This window comes from Paramisgurnus dabryanus, chromosome 2 (assembly GCF_030506205.2).
Source record: "Paramisgurnus dabryanus chromosome 2, PD_genome_1.1, whole genome shotgun sequence".
In the NCBI taxonomy this organism is placed as follows: Eukaryota; Metazoa; Chordata; class Actinopteri; order Cypriniformes; family Cobitidae; genus Paramisgurnus; species Paramisgurnus dabryanus.
Window position 1 is genome coordinate 34620818 of NC_133338.1, and position 17102 is coordinate 34637919.

At 38.1% G+C, this 17102-nt stretch overlaps 1 protein-coding gene across 1 annotated transcript; it reads right to left on the reverse strand.

Moving 5' to 3' along the window:
* Nucleotides 1-301: 301 nt before the first annotated feature.
* chrm4a (cholinergic receptor, muscarinic 4a) lies at nt 302-15506 on the reverse strand. Its single transcript, XM_065289452.2, has 2 exons — nt 14648-15506; nt 302-4519 (listed from the first exon to the last, which is right to left on the reverse strand). Exons 1-2 carry the CDS (start codon nt 14700-14702, stop codon nt 3033-3035), a joined length of 1542 nt encoding a protein of 513 aa, XP_065145524.1. The 5' UTR covers nt 14703-15506; the 3' UTR covers nt 302-3032.
* Nucleotides 15507-17102: the final 1596 nt, after the last annotated feature.

Consider the following 17102-nt stretch of genomic DNA (forward strand, 5'->3'; position numbering starts at 1 on the left):
AACCCCCAACACAGTGTATTTGACCATTTTTTGTTAGACCTAAAGGTGACATGGTTATAATATGCACTGAGTAGGCCATTAAACTAAGACTACATTTACATAAACAGACATTTTAACCTCTCCGGTTTCAAAAATAACTTTGTGCACACATGTCAGTTTTCATAAAAGTGTTCATTGTCACCCGTGTATATATGCCATCAAGAGCATGCAAAACCTCTAGATGGCGGTGAAACGAGAAGCTCTAGCCCACATAAGCCATATAGAATCCCATGCAAGAATAATCATTGTCTTCTCATCCTGGTCAGTGAGCTCAAGATCTTTATTAAGTTTGATGCAATAGAAAAAAAGAACCATACACTTGTATGTACATTGGTTCTTTAAGGGCAGTGGTAGAGACGTTCATAATTACAGTATATTCATTCTATCAGCTTCAGTGGGGTATCAAGAGTTTATTTTGCCATTCAGCTAGTACTGACCTTGAGTATAGGGGATCTGTTCATGAATCCCCGTATAATCAACATTTTGTAGACATTTCAAATGGAATTTTAGCCCGTTTATTAAAAAAGACCAGGAAATACAGTGCTGTGCAAAAGCTACCACCAGCTTTGTTATTTTATTAAAGTTTTAATGATCATCCATATTTATTTTTTATTAAGATACAAACAGAAAAAAAAACAGAAATATGTGCTTGGGTTTTAATTTACTGTGACCACCCTTAGCAGTCATGAAGTCATTAGATTAGAATAAAAAGAGCCTGCAGTGTTCTGCTATTGATCAAGTGCAAATGCCACTTATATATAACCGGTTATAAAAGCTTTAAACAGTTTTCTGGTTGTATTCTTATAAAGATACAAAAAAATACAGAATTTGGTGTTTAGCGAAGACTTTTGCACAGTACTGTATATCATTTTTGTCAACTAGCAAACATCAATAACAAATATTTTCTTTTTCAGATTTACAAAGGGTTTATAAAGATCAGATTGATGATTTAATTGCTTTAGGATGATCACAAAAGATTTCATAAAGCTCTGCGAATACATTTCCATTGCTTAAGTTCATTGAATTTTACTGGACAGGCATTGACTCTGATATAGACTGGGAACTACACTGAAAAAATGACTCATTCAATTTACTCAATTTTTAAAGTAAGTGGTTGCAAATTAATTTATGTAAGCCACATTTAAACAAAAAAAAAGTTTAATTTTTCTTATTTTTTTGTTTAAATGCAGCTTAAATAAATTGATTGCAACCACTTACCTTAAAAAATTAAGTAAATTGAATGAATAATTTTTTTCCGTACAACAGTCAACATTTCATCTCAGATAAAGACTAGAAGCAACTGGTTATAGCATTGCAAAATAGAAATCTGTTATTAGATTCTTTTGCAATGAAATAATCATCACTTAATCTGTTTTTAACACTCTGGATTGGCAATGCAAGCATTATGAATGAAAATTTGATAATGAGGTAGTAACATGAAGAAAAGCAAGTGTGCGCTTTAAAATGATGCTAATGATCTTTTCTTGATGAATGAATATTCTCACGACCTGACCAGGCTTAATAACAAATCACAGCACCACAACCTCTTTGGTTTAATGCTTTCAAGTACAGTCTGTAGTTGCTGAAACAGCGTATTGGTAACAAGCCCTAAACAAGTTTCTGAAACATTTTGCTTATTCTGAGCAATACAAATCTGTCGAATCAGTCTGAGACAAAAATTCCTTCATGACTTTGAATAGTCCCGTTTCATCAATTACAAACTGTATAATAAAAACAAGCAAAACTTAACTGTATTGCACCATGAGCAAATAAAAATAATAATATGAAGAGAATATATGCAGAAAGTGTTTGTGTAAATATATAAAACCAATTTTGCATTTCTCATACAGCATTTCTTGACAGTTCGATGTGTTCCTCAAATTGATCATCTTATAAATACTTTAAATAAATGTACAAGTTATCTCCTAGTTTTTCCAACTATATCACAATTTATAAATGATTTCAACAGTTTTGCATACAGACAGCAATACATTTAAATATTTAATTTGTAAAATTCACATGTAGATCACCAAGTAAATACAAGAGGAACACAAACATCAAGACATTCAATGCAGGGAAGAAAAAATACTTTCAAGAGCATATACTCATACTGTAAACTAAACATATTTACACACGTCTGTAAGGTCAACCCCCTCATAGCTCAGTATAGTGCCTCAACCTATCAAGTCCATAATGCATATCCTAATCCATTAAGGAGGATCTTTTGGCATTTCACCTATTCCAAAACCTCAAGAAGATCCCGATAAGAGGATAATGAAGACTTCTCCAAGACATGAATGTAAACAGCTGTTATGGTCAGCAAGCAACTTCAGTCTTTCAGAGTTTCATTATTTTGCATTTTATATGGAAAGTGCAGATCTATGAAATGTTAACTCACTCAAGAGCTCAGTGCTTTTAGGGACAGATAAACTGGAAGATACTTCATATTTCATGTCTTTCAGCTGTGATATTTACTTAATCACAACTGTGAGGTTTGATATTCTCCTCTACATGATCATTTCAGAGATCATAATCCTCCTACACAACTCTGTGTCAGAAAATATTAATACTTACTAGACTGCATTTGTGCTATAGTGGAGAGATCAAGAATAAATAAATAAATAATCAAATCTATAGTCTCTTTTAAGTATTTACTCTTTAATCCTCACTGCACTTTCCTGGGATTGGCTCTCTAACATATGTAATACTGATCCGGACATCTTTACATTACAGCCAGTTCCAACGGTCCAATATTTCAAAAATATTTAACACAACATTGTTTTATGATCTCAGCTTCAACTCCATAATCTCCATCTTGTAAACACTTATTCCTCAATACATTATGCGGTAGTTTGGGTTTTGTGCAGCACATTGTTTAGCATTATTAGATGATAAAGCCACACAATGTGCTGCACAGTACCTTCCAAAGATACTATAAGGACCAGAACAGCCTCCACATCCATATTATGACACTGCTGGCATCTGCTCTCAGCTCATCTGGTACCAATGTTCTTATACTGGCACATCAGAAGGTTTTTGAATGTCTTTTTGAAGGTGGCATTACAAAGTGCATAGCAAGCAGGGTTGATGGTACTATTGACATAACAGAGCCAATAGCCAATGGCCCAGACCGTGTCTGGAACACAAGACTGGCAGAATGTGCTGATTAAGACCATCACATTGTACGGCGTCCACGTTATAATAAAGGCCAGCAAAATGGCAAAGATCGTCTTTGTCACTTTCTTCTCTCGCGCCGCCATCTGCCTTTTCCTCTTCACCTGGCTGCGGGCGATGCTAGCGAACTTCCGCGCTACCGTACGGGGACGGCTCACAGGGATGGACCGTCTCTCGCCAGAACTGTTCGGTGGGACGATCTCGATGGCTGTGATGCACTCATCTCCTGCCTGCTTGGTGACGATCTTGATCTTGGACCATCTTGACTGAGGGTTGGCTTTAGGCACAGGTGCCGGTGCAGGTGTCAGACCAGCCTCTGATATAGCCTCGCTGTTAGCCCTCTCTTTGGGCTCTTTAGGTGCTATGCTGGCAGTGCTGGAGTCATTGGAGCTCTCTTTCTCCTCGGGCTGCACGCAGGAGTCGGCCTTTGTAGATATCACAGACTCGTCTAGTTTTCCGTTCTTCATGGTGTCTACGGTTGAACATGTATCCAAGCTGGGCTTGGGAGGAGACTGGTTGTTGTTGTTCTGCTTTAAGATGTGACTCTTGAGCAGACCGCTCGACTTTTGCGCTTTCTTCTCCTTTTTGGCTTCGGGCTTCTGCTTGGACACACGGCTGCGACTGGCCAAAGAGATGTGCACGTACAGCACCGTCATGATGACCACCGGCAGGTAGAAAGCAGCGATAGCTGTGCCGAAAGTGACCGCGGGGTTGGAAAGGAACTGGATGTAGCATTCGCCTGGTTCCACAGTCCGTTCTCCGACAATGAACTGCCAGAACAGGATAGCAGGAGCCCAGAGGATAAACGACAGGATCCAGGCGGAAGCGATCATAAGCCCTGCCATCTTGGTGGTTCGGCGTGTGGGATAACTAAGGGGTTTGGTCACACAGAAGTAACGGTCGAAGCTGATGATTAGCAGGTTCATTACAGAGGCGTTGCTGACCACGTAATCCAACGCTAGCCATAGGTCGCACACTACGGGACCGAGCGGCCAATAACCTCTGATGATGTAGACGGTGTAAAGGTTCATGGAGAAAGCGCCAATAATGAGATCCGCACATGCCAGGCTGAACAGGAAGTAGTTGTTGACGGTCTGCAGGTGCCGATTGACCTTAATTGAAAGCATGACAAGGATGTTGCCCACAACGGTGACAAAACTGAGGGATCCTGTAACCAGTGCAATGAATACCATCTCCAACGTCTTATACGGGCTATTGGCATCTGTCTCAGACGCTGGACATGAGCCATTAGCACTGCTGCTGTCACAGCTGAGGTTGCCATCACTGGACCCGTTGCTCAATGAGCCTGAAACACAACATAGAGATGATATAATTAATGGAAAAAATCCAGTTAATTTAATTAAAGAATCACACACTAATAAAATAATAAAGATAGATAGAATGACTGAATAAAGGGAAAACGTATGAGGTTATTTATGATAAATACTGCTTGAGCAAATTCATTTCTGTCATTAAACATAAATCGCCTTAAATTTATAATGTAAATGTAGATTTATGCAGTTTAAAGTAAAATGTGGTGGACCAGGTCTCCAAAAGCATTTGATGCTGAGTGTGAGACTGCATCAGGTGAGGAGTGGATTAATAAAGTCTTCACAATTATTACCATGCTCATGTTTTATTTAGATTAGACACACGCTTAACTCATGGGTAAGACATTAGCCAATTTAAAAAACTCAAAGCAACCCTGTCATTAATGTCAGCTGATGCTTCAGGCACTTAGTGATCGAAGCTGCTCATGAATAATAAAGACACAATTATTAGACATGGACCTTAGGAACCCAAAGATTTATCATGTTAAACCTCACAACAAATCTCAAACAACCTGTCATACTGGAACTTTGTACATGTGTATACCCATAGGTTGGGGTAACGTATACAAACCCTGCCCATATGTTGCCATAATGTAACATAACATAAATTGTAATAACGTAACATACCATACGTTGCCCTGACTTAACATACCATACGTTAAGAGAGCAGAGACTGTGCTTAGTTTGGAGACAAAGAGTGTGCTTGTTCTCTATACCGCAATCAACAACATAATTCATCAATTGCATTAAATTATCCAAAAAGCCTTTGGGGTGACAAAAAGTTTATTTGGTGCCCACTAAAAAAAATCTAATGCAAGATAAAATCTGCAAAATAATACTAACAATAACAATAAGAAAATTTGAGAGGTAACAAGAGCCACATAAAAAATTGTGCTGATATTAGCTGTGTTTCGTTTCAGTAATTTAGTTTAATTCTAGGTTGAGGACCCTCCGTATACCGCATCATTCAGAAGATGCAACCTCCGGTGGTTACAAAGGATGTGGTCTTCTGAAAAGAGACACAGCTTTTGAAAGCGTTAAATCTACAGTCTATGGTTCAATTACCCACACATAAGAAAAGGGAGGTACTGGCACGGGACTGGCAATGACCTTTGTGCTATTGAATGACCTACCAAGCTGTTTAGTAGTTTTTTTTCTCAAGCAAGTTCTGTAACAGACCTTCAACTTCAATTGCCAAAATACGCTCAATATTACACTCCTCATTTCTTGCAATGCGATTGAAGATTTGAAATGTCCTTCAAGATGGTAAAGCTCAATCAGTTTCCGGGTCGTAGGATGTAGGACGTAGGAGCGGGGAAACGAGGAAGCATATTGAGAAGCACTCCCTGGTAGAGGTCTTCTCAGGTCCAAAGAAATTTACCCAATTCAATTTTTTATATGAAAGACCCAACCTGAGACAAATCCTAGAAAATTAGAACTAAGTACAACCCGAGCCAGTATTTTTTACCCAAATGTAAACGGCACAAACGTGTGTGCAGCCCAGCACGCAACAGTCAGACAGAATTAAAGAAACCCTGGTGGCCTTGCACTTTACTTTTTTATCTGATGACGACACCAAGGTAATTGCTAAAACTTACATTTATTTGGTTGATTGACAGGTCTGTATCAATGAAAACTGACCTACCGCCAGTCACATTATGTTACTTAAGCGCTCCTGTCACATGGGGGGGAGGACTCGATGCACACACGCTTGATAGTTTGACTTGTTTTCGGTCCGTTCGGCAAAAACACTTTTATTTGAAAATACCAGAGACATGACACACGCACTTATTATACCCGTGTCGGAGGCACACGTGAAACTTTTAGACCCGAAACAGCTTGGGTCTAGGGTCGGACCTCGGGTATTCAGATTTAAGTGGACCCGTGAAGACCTCTACCCCCTAGCTTCTTAGGGGCGATAGAAAAACTGCCTTACTGAAATTCTATTTCATGACACTGATTGTCTAAATTTCGCGTCAATCTCATAGACACGCCTCCTTTGGGAAGCGCAGGCGCAGCAATGAGTTAGATAGGCAAGACAAGCGGGACATGTAAGGAAAACATATATTTGGCACAGATCATTTTTATATAGATAACAATTTATATTTTTATTTATTTTTATGATTGTTTTCATTTGTGTGGCCAAGGGAGGACGGGCCCTATCGTCCTCTATTGAGAATCCGCCACTGCTACCCACTTATCTATAGTTATGAACATATTTACTATACCTAGAAAATATATTGACATTGTTGCCTTTTTCACTGATATTTGAGTAGGGATGTTGTTATATTAAATATAAAGGGTTTTGGCATATCATTTGTAAATGTGGATTGCATATCTACAGATTTTATCATGATGCACCCTATATGGTAAACCTTGCAAGAGACAGCACGATGTGCACCGCTTTATCTAAAAAAAGTAATACAAATTATATCAGAACTCATTTAAATTATTTTGAGAGCATAAATCTGCCAAGCTATTTCAGGTCATGCATCATCAAACACCTTCAGGTACACATACGGGAGACTGCTGCTGTCATATAGCACGTTTGAAGGGATGCTTTAAAACATCAGAGTAGTACATCAGAGTTACAAATATCTTTAAGCATTTTAAAGAGATACTTTAAATCACCTACTTTAGTCGGAGAGTAAAGGTATCCTTTTAAGGTTGCCATCTACTGGACACCTAAGAAAATGACAAGCTATTAAGAATAAATATGCGCTTCAGGGTTGCTTGTGAATATAATGATCACTGCCTCTTCTAATGATTCTGAACACGTGGAAATTAATAAAACTTGAATGCTTTAAACCGCTATGCATCATTAAAGATATAAAAACTCAAAAGTCTTTTATACTATTCAATTTGATATCAGGTTCCCACCAGAGGATGACCTCCTATCTAGCCCTTTACCTTATCTATAGTCTGCTTTAAAACCACCTGACTGATTATCAGCAGGCATCAAAGCGTTTCCACACTCCGGATGGCCAGACGTCGCATATCCTATTCTTTTTGAAAGCTTTTTGACGAACAGACACAATCTCTCCTCCCCTCTCAGCCAAACAGGGATTGTACGTCTTAAGGGGTGTGGCTACTGCTACCCATCAGTACTTGAGAGATGAAAGTGTCAGTTGAGTTTTGGTCTCTTTCTGTAATTTCCCCTCGGGTGCAGGTGACTCAGTGTGGGGAGAAGATTCTTTACCCCTTATCAAATATAAATCAGCAATTACTCAATTTTGGATTCGAGCGGAGAAGAAAGATAAGTGGTGAACCTCATTAAATATAAATCAAGAATAATCATCTTATATCCGCCTGCGATAAGACTAACAGCAGCTGTGTTTTTAGCTTTCTCATATAATTTGACTTCTTACTTAAACATTAACTTTAAGTGGCAGTCCAAAGAAGTTCAGTATAGCTAAAGCTAGCCTGGGATGTTGGTCAAAAAATTGTCCCAAGCTGTACCATATAAAAAGATGATATACTTGATATGTATACATTTGGTAACAAAATGTACATCTGAGGTACTAATATGCACACTTTGGTAGCAATATGTACTGTACCTCTAAGGTACTAATATAAACTCTTTAGTTACAAAGATGTATTTTTGAAAGGGTACAGTGTCAGTGACAGCTAGGGACAATTTTTTTACCATTTCTTCTGACAGTGTATCATCTGTCCTGCTGTAATTGTGCAGACAATATTTGTTTCTTAGACAACATGAGACAAACTAAAAAAAAAAAAAAAATCTAGCACACAGTTTCAGCTTCGGCTAGAAGCCTGACTGCTCTGCATGCCTATAGCTTCCTGTGATCTAACAACCCAAGTAAATTATTTCATTCATAATCTCTCAGTTGGAATCAGAATTCATAGGCATGATAATAATGACAACACAGAGCCTCAAATTCATAAATAAGATCTGTTTACACAAACAGTCTGAGTCATTCCCAAAGTTACTGTATAATGAGATTGAGAGACAGGCAATAATACATCAAGTCCCTCTTTTTGAGTTTCATTGCGTTCTCTACATAAGAATAAGAATGGGTATAGTCTGCTTGTTGCTTTCAATTTGTCTGCATAATGTTTATTGTTCCTCCGTGTTCCCCTTCAAACTCTTCATTGCTACATTGAAATGTTGAAAAGAAAGCGCCTTTGTTGTCTGTTTGTTTTGTTTAAGGGTTTTCCCTTCTTCAGAAGCCTCTTACTGAAGGTTAATATTCAGAGAGTCAAAGCTCTTTGAGGATGGAGTGACATTTGTGTACTGCGGGGGGCTGAGCTTTGAACCAGCACAATACCTGCTCCGACTCTCATGTCAGAAGATAAAAACAGTCTGGAACATTTCTGATCTCCTGACAAACATATCGGCGAAGCTTGCGCTAAACATTTGACTCTTAGCATTATGGGAAAAACAGATTGTTCTGGAACTTTGAGGCTTTGCTGAAATTCATTTAAAGTCGCCCCACCAACACACCTCCTCTCCAGACTGTGGTTGATTTATCTGGACTGTTTGTCACTTTTCGCATCCGATGGGCGGAACTGAATATCCGTAACCGAGACAGACATTCCATTTCAAATTAACAGATGATTCCCGTATCTCGCTATAAATGCACTTGCAGTCCAAATATAAAATATCAGGACAAATTGATCTATGTAGTTTAATACGCATTGGACCTTTACGGAGTTTATTTCTGCTATGTTCCTTTGAAAGGGTCAACAGCAAATGTAAACCACAATGATTACATAATAGACTATAAAATAAATGTAATGCAAATTAAATGATGCAAATTAAATGCATCATGTTAAGTTTCCTAAGCGTGAACTAAATCTATTTTTGTGATACGCTCTCATTGTAAAGTTCTCATAGCTGTGGTTGTTGAATTGGTGAGGGTGATCAGCCTGCAGCAGTGAGATATGAGGGGTCTGATCTCAGCTGGCTCTCAAGACTGCAAAAGCTCCATGCATGATCACAGTACCACGGCCAATGCTGTGCAGATGTATCATCCGCTTTATTCTGTTCCCTAAATGAGGAGATACACTGACCCGCTTAACATAGCTTGGAAAACAACACCAGGCTAACCAGCATACAGAAGGATTACAATCAATGACTCGTGACCGCAGTATTGTGAGAGCAATAATATGCCAAAGATCAAGTGTAAGATCATTATTAATAGAGAACACCTTTAAGCTGTAGAAAGATGTATCATATAATCATAATAATTATTAATCTAGTTTTACCTCTCACCTCTTCTCGTCTCTCTCTCTTGTGCAGGACACGTTCTGCCCATAAACTCTTTATTTATGACCCTAATATCTCTCTCGAGCGCACACTCTCCTTTTACTCCGTGTGCTAAATTCAATTATCCAGTGTACATGATATACTGTGATATGCATTAAACGCATTATAGTAAATGCATAAAACACATTTTCAATTGACACAACCACCACATCAAAGACACAGACAAGCTGTTAATCAATTATAGTGTGTGTGCAAAAGTCATAAATAGATAGATACAAATGCAACAATACATACATTTTGACATTTACCACAATCACTAAAAGCTATTTACAGCAGAGTAATTGTACAAGTGAGTCACAAGCTCACATGAGAGAAGCCACCAGAAGGAGATGTGATTAATATTTAGCAGAAAGATACAGGGCAACAGGAGACATGCTCAGCAGGCCAAATCACATCTAGTCTAACATGACAACATGGACGAAAGCCCATTTTATTCACAGTACACCAGGACAGTAGCAGTTATGTATCCGGGAGAGAGAGAGAGAACAAGCGAAAAAGAGAGAACAAAATAAACAGAACATTGTATTCTTTGCGTCAGCACCTTTAAAAAGCTTGTCATTGCCTATTAAAAGCCTTTACTTTTTTGCAGTCCTACCAGTGAATTTTCACTGTTTGGCTGCATGTGAGAGGTGATGACATGTTGTCAAATAAAATAAATAAATAAAAAAAACAGTAAAGTAAGTTTTCAGAGTCTCCTAAGATACCAACAAACCGAGACTTGCATAATCTGTCGTTCTTTCCATTATGTGTCTCCTGTGCTAAGCACTGGGATGCAAAAAACAGCTGTTGCTTAAACACATCTTTGCTTCACACACACGTTCGTAAAAGCTAAAAGCTTCTCTACCCTTCCATTCAATTTAATGACAGAACAAGACGGGAGACCACTCAGCTTCAGAGGATTTGACTATGGATGCCGTCACACACACGCTTGTCTGCACAAACAAACACACACATAGACACACACATGGATACTGCTCATTTAGCAAGTCTATAGGGAGTAAAACAAGAAACCCTCCAGTTACCAGCTGGCAGCTCGAAACATAAAGCCATCTGCTACCAAATATACTTTCCCCCACCAGTATAACTCTAAACAACAAAAATTATACATAAATATCTATTAATTAACATAAACATCTGTGCATGATGCATATACATCTATCACACAATCATATCGATGTAGTAAAAAAGTGAAAGATTCTATATATAAGCCGTCGTTAGCGGTAATGTTTTTATTTATTTTTTTATTTTTTGGGGGGGCAGTCACTGCTTTGACAAACAAAAGTTAAAGTTTGTTAACAAGTCAAAAAGGACACATAGACATGCACACAGATAACACACAGGTCTCGGATGGGCATCAGTGTGGGCGTGTGTGGGATGTTGTGCTCTGTTCATCACTCTTTTGATTCTACTACTGTATGTGCTTGTTATACGATCCCCCATACTGGCCACTGGCAAACTAATGACTCGAGTCACCTTACACACAAACAAACCTGATAAATATCAGCCAATAATGATGGCTCCATGCAATTACTTCTTTCCTGAATACAGCACCAAAATCACACATTTTTGCAGCATTGATTTGCACTGATTTATCTGATCAGTCAGATCTGCATGCAAACATACTGATTAAGAATCATGCTAAATTAGCCCAGTGAGAATATGTGACCATGTTTCCTCAATAAAAAGACTGAGCACACGTGTTAATAGCAGGTTTTATACCCAAGACAAGCGTTCTAGATGTCTCTGATTGGCAGGGACTCTAAGAGATATGGTAATGTGGGTGATGGTTCCCTGGTAACATGCTGTCGAAAGCAGCATGAAAAGAACATTTGGAATTATTTACACAACACACACACAATTATTAACATTATTCTCTCCAGCATGAGAAAACGAATGTATTCATCTAAATGAATTGTCAGTGACAATCTTAAGCAAACAGTCCTGCTGTAGTAAAGTGGCATCGGGTGTCAGGGGAAGCGTTCAGCCTTAGTTGGTGCTAAAAGACATACAGTATCTCTATTGATACTGCTGTTTGTGCATCAATTTCCCATGAGAAATTAGTGCACACTGCTCTGCCAGGAAGGCTAATACCAATCAAATGTGATATTAAAAACAATTTAATTACATTCCTGGCAGGGTCTTATATAACCCAAATTCCCTAACCCGCACATTCAAACCTGTGCCAATATAACTTTAGATGATATCAAAACAAAGGTTATTATTTCAGAACAAACTATGACCTACAATAAAAGTTTTTACACAACTCTTGTTGAACACAATAAATAATATCAGTTTTATGATATTCTCAAGCATCTCCGACTTGAATATTTACAGCAGAGGGCGATGTTCCGGAATCAGAATTTTTAATGGCCGATGAGACCAATGAGAGGCTTTACAACATGATATAATGGTCCAGGCTATCAGATCAGACAGAAATTTTTTATCACAGTAAATTTACACTGACAAAGAAAGGGTGCTGATATGACAGTCTAGTCTGATGAAATATTTAGTCAAAAGGTGTCACAGGTGTTACTGATGAGCAGAGATAGAAAGCCTGGGGCTTGGTTTAGAGCCAAAAACAAATTCTGCTACATCAGCGGTTATTGCAGTTCCTTCTCATCACTTGAGAAGCCACAGAGAACTGTCTGTGTCTACAGGCACAAAATGTTTGTGTGTGTATTAGGGTGAAACAGCAGCCTAGCGACACACTTTCCTCTGTGAAACTGGGTTAAAACCCAGCCAGATACAAAGACAGCAAGAGTGAGGAAGAGGAAGATTGAGTGAACAGAGATAGAGAGGGCGAGACATCACGCTTTCCCTCTAGGGGATTCTTCAGTACTTTATCAATTCACACAGTCACAAATCATGGTCTGAGAATCAAAGAGAGATGTGATTGAGACTGACAGAGAAACTAAACTGAGAGATTTGTATTTTTTACTGTATATGACAGCCAGACTTGTAGTAAATCTAACCTGCCGTTTCTCTGTTCCGCTCTTGAAAATATATCTGTGTTTATATTTAATAATAGTTTGAAAAGAGCCTGTGCGCAATGGATCTGGGGTGAAATGTTCATTTCCGATGTGTACTATGGTATAATCTTAAAAGGCAAGATTTTAAGACAAGAGGAAGAAGTTGATCCAGCGCAGACTATTAAGATGAAATATACATGTGCATTGTGTCTGTGAGCAGGACTTCTTGTTCATTAGGAGAGCAGACGCTTGACACCCTGCATGTCACTGAGTAAAGGGTCTCATGCCTATTTAAAACTGAGGACCTATTTAAAACTCAAGACTTTTCTTCCAATGAATTTCGTTCACTGTTTCTTATGCAACTACATTAAACTACTAATTTCTGTATATGAAACAAAGTGGTTATCACTTTAGGCTGTGCTATTGCCCTGTATTTTTCACATCATAACACTCAGTTATGGAAAGAGACAACAGGCACCTGAGATTCAGGTCGTGATAGATCAGTTAATAAAGCAGCAGTGACAGAATAAAATGAAAACAATGGTAAATTGCCCCCCTCCCAAAAAACCCATCAGTAGATCTCAACCTGAAATGTTTTTCTCTAAAACCTTAAAATTAATCTATAAGTAAAAACCTCAAGCTAATCTTACAAAGTAAATGTCAACCAATACTTCTAAAATCGACCATCAGAAAAATGCTTCAGGATAAACAAAACAACACCACAAAACCAAATTAAACCCATCAGTCACACGTACAGGTGCATATATATGTGCATTGAACACTTATGCAAACTAATTATGGATTTTTCCACTAAATTGTATTTAAATAAGCAGAGTTTTCAAAGCTTCAATCGTTTCTTCAAATGCCCTCTTTTGTCGTGCCGTATAATTTTATGAAGAACCTTCAACACAACACACAATGCACAAAAGGTTCTTTGCAGTGTAAAAATGTTCTACAGACTAATTTTAGGTAAAGAGGAAGTTATTTTAAGAAACTTTAGACTTAAAAGATTTCTTCTATGGCTTTGCTGAGAAGAACCTTTATTTACTAACTTATTTACTAACTTATCAACTTATTCATTAACTTATCAAACATTTTTGTTTTGGAAATTAATCCAAAGTGGTTTCATGTAATAGGCCTATATAACATTTATCTTACATATCAATGAATAAAAATACATTTTACATTAATCTTCACATTTGTCTAAGCTCAACTCTGTCCATATTCATTCAAATGAAAAAAAAATTCAATATACATAACAGGCATTTAACTAAAATATATTCAAACTCAATAGTAATACGTTTTATTCTACATGTGTTTTTAAAAATAAAATAAGCATTTTAAAGTTCAGTGTTAGCAAAATGAATAATGTTCTCCTTTGTATTTACTGTAATGCTTCCGACCCCTGCTTTTATGTCTTATTCTGACCTTCCAGTAGCAGGTACAAATGGATTTACAAAATAATTAGCATAATTTATATATATTGCTGTAGCTCAATGGATAGACCTTGCTCTATAGCAGCGCAAAAATTGTTGGTAGGGAACACAGTCGCTTTGAATAAAACCGTAAATAAATGTAAATGTAAATATAAATGCATTAACTCAAAAATGTATAATATCCTAATGGCCGAAAAAAACTAGGCTACAGACAACGGAGATTTCTGGTGAAGTAAAAACATTAGCCCAGAGTTTGCTGTAAAGGTGACGTTTGATTAGCCGTTTTGAGGTACCCAGCAGTGAGTACTCAACAGACTCGAATTGCATCGCATCTCTCTGTTGTGATTTCCAACAAGTCTTCTGTGTTATATTAAAATGCCTTTACATGAGTCGGGGCATTCAACTTACCGTTAAAGTACCAGGGCGCGAGTCCCTCTGCTCCAGTGCTGTTAGTTACATTCATGTTGCATGATTTTAATAATACTCAGCCAGCCAGAAGAACAAAATCAGAAAGAATCCTCCCTCTATCTCTCCTTCAAGTTTTTCTTTTCCTTAAGATCATTTAAAGGTCCTCATGTTGAGACTTTGTTTTTCACATCATCATGCGCTTCTGATACACGCGGCTGTCGCTTATGAAGACACTCAACATCGCGACTGGCTGCTCACCTAACGCACCTCGAGCGGAAGCGCAAACGTTTCTCTCTTGCTCGAGTCGCTTTACAATCCGCCAGATGCGCGAGACGCTCTGATCTCTTTCCAGGAGTTTAGCGCGCGTCTGAGGCAGCGGACTTTACTGATGTCATCCATCTTCAGCCAATCAGCTGAGAGTCCGCAGGTCCGACTGACTCAACATCCAGCTCCGGCTGCTCTAAGAGCGCATCATTCCGTTTTCAGTGTCTGAAACATTATTCCAGATGAATAAAAAACACCGTGGTCTTTCAGACAGACATCATTATGGGAAATTAATTTTGTTTGGGTGTATGTGTTAATGTAAAGCGTGGCTTTTAACAGCACTCCACTGGGAAAATGGTATCAATTCAGCACCACAGCTCGTGGACAGCGCTCAACCAACCTCATTCAGACCGCGACACAGAGAAGTTTCACTTTTAAAAAAGCCTTGCATATTAGTGCCTTGTTTAAACAAGTCGCTTCAAAATGTAAAATAAAACTTACGCATTTTTTAAATAAATTGCCATACTGGTGCCATAATCTACTTTGAAGATTTTTTTCAATAGTAGCCTAATTTACATTTATGCATTTACGTTTTAATCCAAAACGACTTACAGTAGTCTACTTACATTTTATCAGTGAGTGATCCTTGGGAATCGACCCCATGACCGTTGCTAACACTTTTTTTAAGTCTTAAAGTCTATAGGGTCACTGGTCACTTGATAGTGTATATGTTAAGGTTGTCCTAACGTGGTACCACAAATATGGCACTGAATCACAGCTATAAATGACACGAGTAGGCAACACAGAGTTCATGCCACGCGCGCTCAGACCTGCCAAAGGCTGCACACTGCACAGTATTCTTTAAACAGAGAAAATAAATAAATATAAGAGCCAGTGTGATCTGATTTCGGCCTATTGGAAAGGTTTGCGCCCTGACTCAAGATTAATCTCGCACTCTGGCAGCTGTCTCACAGCAGAAAAAATGAGATTGATGGCAGCCAAAACAGAGAGCTCGCGCACTTAAAATCATTTCAATTGCACAGCAGAGGAGAGCAGAAAGCTGACAGCAACTGACAACCCGTAACGAAATAATCTGAATGAGACGCAGGCGGAACCCTCCTTCAGTCTGTATGCGCGCGGCCGCAGCCGATGAGCAGCGCTTTTAATTGAAGTAGGCTACACAACCGTGAAATATGGAATACAGAATACGCATACCGTAACTAAGTTTACAAATATGCAGGCAATCAATATGCCGTGACTTATCTATTTTGGTTTTCCCAATTCACAATTTGTCTTTTGCATGTTCCGGTTATGCAGTAAGACATCTAAATGTCCTCCAGTTTTTGAAAACTTTAAATTAAATAGTTGTTTTCAAACGAACGTTGCATGAAATGAATCAAAACAAAATAGTTATTATTTATTAATTTTGTTGTTTTGAGAAAGCAGACCAGAGAAAGTTTTAATAGATGTCCAACTATTTTAACAAATAATTACAATAGCCTAATAAAGATTTTGGATTTAGGAAGCATTAATCATATTGACACTGCACCAAGAAGACGCACGCTTCCTCACAAAAAACATACTTAAATCAATGCGTCCAGTAATCCATAGGATTATGTTGCAGAGTTCATCATTTTAAACGGGCACTGGAGACAGACTGTGTAATTACGTGAGCAAAATCCCAATCATTCTCACATTAGGAGAAAGCATGTGTACACTTTTAAAATAAACTGTTCTTCAGGACGATGCCAAATACTTTTTTCAGATATCGTGCACTCCGCCTTTAAGTACTACTGAACTTTACAAATACACATCTGTCATTTCTATCATTTTTCATTCTGCCACATTGCATGATCACATTTTCTCCTGTTTGACATTTGAAGTCACTGCACTCTAAAAACAAACAGTGCTAAATAGCAATAAAAGTGGTTCTTGGCTCGTAATCAAAGAGGAACCATTTTAAGTGGCATATAGCACCGATGAAGTACCTGTGTAGCACCTGTGTAGAACCATTGTGCTATATAGAACCATATGTGGTACGATAGTGGTGCTACAGTATATGACCCTCGTATGGTTCTTCATAGGTGCTTCATATGTGCTATAGCACTAAAAATTGTTCCTCTATGATTACGAGCCAAGAACCACTTTTAGTGCTATTTAAAACCATTTGTTTTTAGAGTGCAGTGACTTC

Excerpts from the sequence above, each read along its gene's own strand:
- chrm4a (XM_065289452.2), bottom strand. The coding sequence starts at position 14,702 with ATGAATGTAACTAACAGCACTGGAGCAGAGGGACTCGCGCCCTGGTAC. Across the intron at positions 4,520-14,647 it reads CGCGCCCTGGTACTTTAACG|GCTCATTGAGCAACGGGTCC; the intron begins GTAAGTTGAATG and ends GTTGTGTTTCAG.